At 38.5% G+C, this 6000-nt stretch overlaps 1 protein-coding gene across 1 annotated transcript in view; it reads left to right on the top strand.

Moving 5' to 3' along the window:
- LOC121814448 (macrophage mannose receptor 1-like) overlaps nt 1-4405 on the top strand; it is a 17568-nt gene extending 13163 nt beyond the window's left edge. Inside the window, exons 24-32 of the mRNA XM_042220434.1 lie at nt 291-494; nt 598-700; nt 972-1204; nt 2346-2511; nt 2797-2964; nt 3043-3162; nt 3313-3483; nt 3729-3758; nt 3860-4405. Coding sequence (XP_042076368.1) covers nt 291-494; nt 598-700; nt 972-1204; nt 2346-2511; nt 2797-2964; nt 3043-3162; nt 3313-3483; nt 3729-3758; nt 3860-4110 — 1446 coding nt within the window. The 3' untranslated portion in view covers nt 4111-4405. The remainder of the gene's footprint in view (nt 1-290; nt 495-597; nt 701-971; nt 1205-2345; nt 2512-2796; nt 2965-3042; nt 3163-3312; nt 3484-3728; nt 3759-3859) is intronic.
- Nucleotides 4406-6000: the final 1595 nt, after the last annotated feature.

Genomic DNA, 6000 nt, shown 5'->3' with positions numbered 1-6000 from the left:
TATTGATGTGCCATCCTGGAGGAGTTGGATTACCTGTGCAACATCTGTAGGATCCAGGTATGGCCTCATGCTACCAGCAGTGACACTAACTCTAGCCAAAGGCCAAACTAGTGAAGAAACACTCGGAAAAGAGGAGCAGGGGAAACATGTCAGTGTCCTCCACCTGTAAAACCATTCCTGTTTTGGAGGTTGTCTCACTTTTGCCCCTCTAGTGCACCTGTTGATAATTTCATTAACCCCAAAGTTGCTGACACTGATTAACAACCTGCTCTGCTATCCCAGAACTTTAGCTGACTCGATGCTATACTTTGGTTAAAAAGTGTTCCATTAATTTTTTGAGCAGTGAACTTGCACCATGTAGATACAGTCTATATTACCTATTGTGGAGGGTCAGACACATTGAAATAATCCATAACTGTATATTTTTGTATTTACAAATAATTAAAATCTTTGTGTTTACGTTGCAGCATTGGTATTGGTATTATAAACAAAAGGTAAGTCGATTTTAAAGATCCAAGAATGCCCCGTGTTCCCTGACACAGTTCCCTGTATCATCACGTATCATTATTCTCTGTTGACCCAACTCTGTTTCCACAGAAAAACTGTTTTGTGATCAATACCAAGCCTTTAATTGGTATTGGGAAATGGAGTCAAAAGTCATGCAATGACACCAATGGATTTATCTGTCATCAAAATCTTGGTGAGTCCATTTCTAACCCCAGGCCTGTTGCCACCCAACTTCAGCTGCAGCTCCATCACACTCTCTCTAGCTTTTCTAAAACAACTAAAAATTTGCTTTGACATTTCATTCCTGTAATTAATATCTATATATGTAATATATAATAACAATAATATCTATGATCAAGGGTATGCTTCATCACTGGAAATAGCTATAATAACTTTTTAAGAATGATTCAGAGGGTTTTATTATGTAAAAAAAATAAAATAGTTTCTATTCTCATCCTAAACAGACACATCTCAACCAGATTCTCCTGAACCAACAATTTCTACTAACTACATCAAAATACTCAATGACTCCATTAAGGTTGTTCCTCAACAAATGAATTGGGATAAAGCTGCAGAGTACTGTAAAAATGACGATGCCCTCCTAGCTAGCCTGAGGAATGAGTGGACGCAAGCTTATGTTGAGCTCCTGGCGCTGAATCTCAAGGCTCCTCTTTGGTTTGGATTACACAAAGCGCAGGTAAACTTTTGAAGACATATAAAAAGTTCATAACTCAAGAATAGGGCCAACCACTTCGAAACTTCTGACTGCAAATTCAATCAAAAATCTACTTATGTGCACAAAAAATTATTTCAACAAAGATTTTATCTAACGAAATAATCTGTAATTATGAAAATGAAATCTTCGTTGATGGATAAATATACTGGCCTAGTTATTTATCCAATCATTCGGTTATTTGTGAACTGAGATTAATCATCCATCCATTTCAGTTAAATCTAGCTATTGCTTTTCATAATACGTCTGCCAGCACCACGTAAACACATTTGAAGTTGCTGTGTAGCACTTGCTAACTTGATTACAAAGATGCCAATAAAGGTCATATAAAGAAGCAGTTGCACATTATGCTGCATTAAAAATAAACACTTTTAAATGCAGCAGTCATTAAATAAGCATTGTGGAAAGTTTCACTGTTTTACTAAAGTGCCTACCTTACCTAGGGCATGATCAGTGCAGCCTCCCTAATCCAGCAGGGAGATGCTCTGTGTGAGGAAGGCATGTTGAGCAGCAGCACTTCTTATGTAAACTCTTAAACTGTTACTTTAAACTCCATCATTTTACCCAGCTCCGGCTATCTTAGCTAAAGGAGCAGATACTGATCCTGCTAATGAGTTAAGGACCTTCTAAAGACCTGTCCACCTCTTCCAGAGTAACTGTCTCCTGGAATCTCTTCAATGCTCTTGAGACTCTGCTGGGAGACACAGCAAACCTTCTGGCAATGGTACATTTTGATTTGCCATCCTGGAGGAGCTGGACTACCTGTTTTTTGAGCAGTATAGATTATCATGTTAGTTTGAGTCAACTCCGTTCAACTGTTATATCCTCTGTGCAGCTGTGCTTACTAAGGGAAATATTCCTAAAAGCCGAATAAAATAGATAAAAACAGGTGTGGGTCACAATCAGCCAAGGTTTCCGGTGAACCCACTGTTAGATCTTATGCCACCCTATCATTTGAGTTACTCAGATCAAATGACACAAGATGTGAGAGGGCGTTAAGGCATGTGGGAAGGGATCTCAAAACTGGATTACAGATGAGAGGGTTCCTATGGTTCTGCTAGTTTTCTTGATTGGTAACTGCTGTCTCATTAATCTTTTCTTTCAGATCAATGGTTCTTTCCGCTATGTTGATGGATGGCATTTAATATTCAGTCGATGGGGTAAAAATGAACCAAGCAAGGACAGAAGTTGTGTATACATGGATGTGGATGGAAAATGGAAAACCACTCACTGTAACGAGACACTAATGAGTGTTTGCATGAAGTCGACAGGTACGACCAAACACTGGCTAATAGATACCCTATAACCCTGTAATGACTGGCATGTCTGTTTCATTTAAACTTGAATCACTGTTGAGAAGCTTAAATTACAGATCACAGGTACTGATGTCTGTAAAATTTCTCTCTCTCTCTCTCTCTCTCTCTCTCTCTCACACACACACACACACACACACACACACACACACACGTTTGTACGTTTGTTGTCAAAACAATACATTTAAGAGTTTTAAAAGAATGTAATTCATTGATCCATTGACATCATTGTCTCATTCACAGATGTGCTGCCAACAGAGTCAACTCTTTTTCCAGGAGTTTGTCCTCTAGACCCAGAGGCAACAATAGAAAACAAGAACTATATCTGGGTACCATTCAGGGGTTATTGTTATATTTTTATTACAGAGCAAAAGCGCTGGCAAGAAGCATCTACCAGCTGTGTAGCACATGGTAGGCGACTTATCTGAAAGATACTTTTATGCAATAAATTGCTGTAGTTTTCATTAACAACTGATTTGTTTTGTTAAGGTGGAATGCTTGCCAGCATTGAAGATTCCTCTGAGCAAAAATTTCTAGAAATTAACCTGAGAACTTTTCAAGATGGCTACACATCTTTCTGGATTGGCCTGTTTAAAAAACAACACAAAGGTGAGTCATTATTTATTTTTATGGTAAATAATAATAATAATAACAATAGTAACATATTTTTTGATCATTTGTTTTTAACCAAATTTTCAGTTCAAAATAAATATTTTTTTTAAATGATGTACACTGTTGTTTTTGTCTATTTGCCTGCAGAGGAATGGCTCTGGTTGGATAAAACAGTCATTAGTTACACTAACTGGGCTGAAGGTCAACCTGTTAATGGCAGCAGATTACCCCGCAGAGGAGAGATTAGTACATCAGATGGGACATGGACAGATATTGGCATGTGGGTTCAAAGACCTTACATCTGCAAGATACAAAAAGGTAAAATTATCTTTATTTATAACAGTGTTTTCTCTTTTTCTTTTCTGTAATGATATGAATCTCTTGTAAGATGTTCACAACAGACATGACACAGTCATATGAATCCAAAAGGAATAACTCTTGTTACCGTGTTACAAATGCAAATACCTGTTTACGCCATAGCAATTTACTTTTATTTTTAAATGAAGTAGAGTTACTTTGTGATAAAGTGTCTTATTTGATTGTTCTTTTTTTCCCTTTTGTAGTATTGCTACCAAAGCCATCACCATCATCGAGTAAGAAACACCTCTTTTAACTATTTATTTTACATATCTTGTTTCAAATTATTACAAATGTTTTTTTAGCTGATTACCATCTACTTTTTCACTCTGTACAGAAACTGGATTACCTCATCATCAGCGTGTCTATATAACCACTGCAGTTGTGTTAGTCATTACTGGAATTGCAGTGGTGGCAGTCAGTGCTGTCTTCTTCTTCAAGAAATTTGGTCATCAGTTACCCGCCCCTAACACTTTCGATAACCCGCTCTTCTTCAGTAGTAGGGTGTCACAGCCTGAGCAAGCTGACACCAATATACTGGTAGAGAATGCAGCAGAAGAGAACACTGGAGATTTAATCAGTATGTAATTTAAATATTTTGGGCTCATTTGCATGGCCCATGTGATTCCTAGTATGTTATGAAAATTTGAGCTGAGGTGGCAGTAAATGGCTAAAAGCATATTTGAAACAACACAGGAGAATGTTTAACCAAATATGTATGTTATGACTGTGAAAATTGATTAAATTTGCTTTTGTTACGAAATCAATTTTACCCCGGTTCTTTTTATTCTTCGAGCATCCAGAGACGGCACCGGACTCAGTAGTCATTTCACAAAACCTTTATTCATCTTTACTCATCTTTTACTCATCTTTACTCATCTTCTTTACTCATCTTTTACTCATCTTTACTCATCTTCATTTAAGCATGCATCTTCTAGAAGGGAAGACGAGGCCGGTGTGTCCCTCTCCAAATCTTCACTCCTTTGTCTGTGAAACACAGTTTTGTAGGGGCGACCCTATCATAAAACCCCCCACGGTGTGCTGCAAACTCTGTCTGTGTCTATGTGCACGAGCACATGAATGCCTACATGTGCACGTTCCCGCGTGTCTATGTGAGTGCTTGTGTGTGACTGTGTACGCATACCTGTGTGTATGTGTGTGCACGTGAGTGTGCATGTGGATGTGTGTGTGCACATGAGTGAGTGTGCGTGACAGTTAAAACACTGTGGGTGTAGGTGACTCCCTAGGTCATAAAACCCATCTCCCTTCCAGACCACAGTTATCCAGTTACAAATGTTGAGACCCCCACCCAAACATCCTCTGGGGAATTTCCACTCAGCATTAACTCCTCTCTGTTTTACTTTCACAATTCAAGTGGGGGAGGGGTCTCCTACAATCTACTCTTAAGTTCACAACACAATGAGGCCTTTATTATGTTAAGGTCAGTGTCTCTACAATAGTTCTACATTCTATGTTAACACATTTCTAAACTCTAAATCAGCTAAACATTCCTACACTTTATTTTCTGAATGTAAATATTTAAAACATTGTATATGGACGGTGGCACAGTTTCCTCACAGTATGAAGGTCCTGAGTTCCATCCTTTCTCCCATAGTCCAAAGACAAGCAGTTAGTGGGGTTAGGTTAATTGGTAAATCTAAATTGCCCATTGGTGTGAACGTGAGTTTGAAAGGTTGTCTCTGTGTCTATAGAACCTGTTCTAATCCGGTCTTTAAGTCTGACGTCATTAGCCATGTCTGCAGTGTTGCCAACTTAGCGACTTTGTCGCTATATTTAGCGAGTTTTCAGACCCCTTAGTGACTTTTTTCTAAAGAAAAGTCGCTAAAAAAAGACGTGAAAGCGCGTATCGCTTTTACTCTCAACAAGCAGCGGGTGCTGTAACGCAGTCAGTTCTTCTTTTACTCTTATGCTGTTTTGTGGATCACAAGGTTTAAAACTACTTATAACACACACACACACAAAGTAACTCCACCAGAGTGCCTATTTCGGGTCACTTTTGCCGGTCCAAGCCCGGGTAAAGGAGCAGGGTTGGAATTGTGACATTAAAAAAACAATAATTGCTAAAAGAAATTTAATTTGTAGTTCTAAATAAACTCTAAATGCATTTAGGACATTTTTTACTCACTTTATGTCTCTTCCACGATGTTATTTCTCTCTCCAACAACATAGGTTACAATTAGATTAGCATGACCAATTATGCAAATTAGGTGATGACGTCATTTAGCGACTTCTAGCGACTTTTAGGACAACCAATAGCGATTTTCCTTACTGAGGAGTTGGCAACACTGCTGTCTGGGCCCAAACTCCGCTGCAGGTCCATAAGTCAAGCAATCACTGTGGAAAACTGAGAGTTAAAAACTGTCTAAATCGTGCCTATTCAACTATGAAGTTAGTTGGGCCAGATTTTCAAACCGAGGAATTTATCTGGGCCAGATATTTTTTTTGAAGCCAGTAAGC

Source organism: Haplochromis burtoni, unplaced genomic scaffold (genome assembly GCF_018398535.1).
Source record: "Haplochromis burtoni strain Fernald_Lab_line unplaced genomic scaffold, NCSU_Asbu1 Contig_3, whole genome shotgun sequence".
NCBI lineage: Eukaryota > Metazoa > Chordata > Actinopteri > Cichliformes > Cichlidae > Haplochromis > Haplochromis burtoni.
This window is presented reverse-complemented; position numbering and strand designations above follow the sequence as displayed.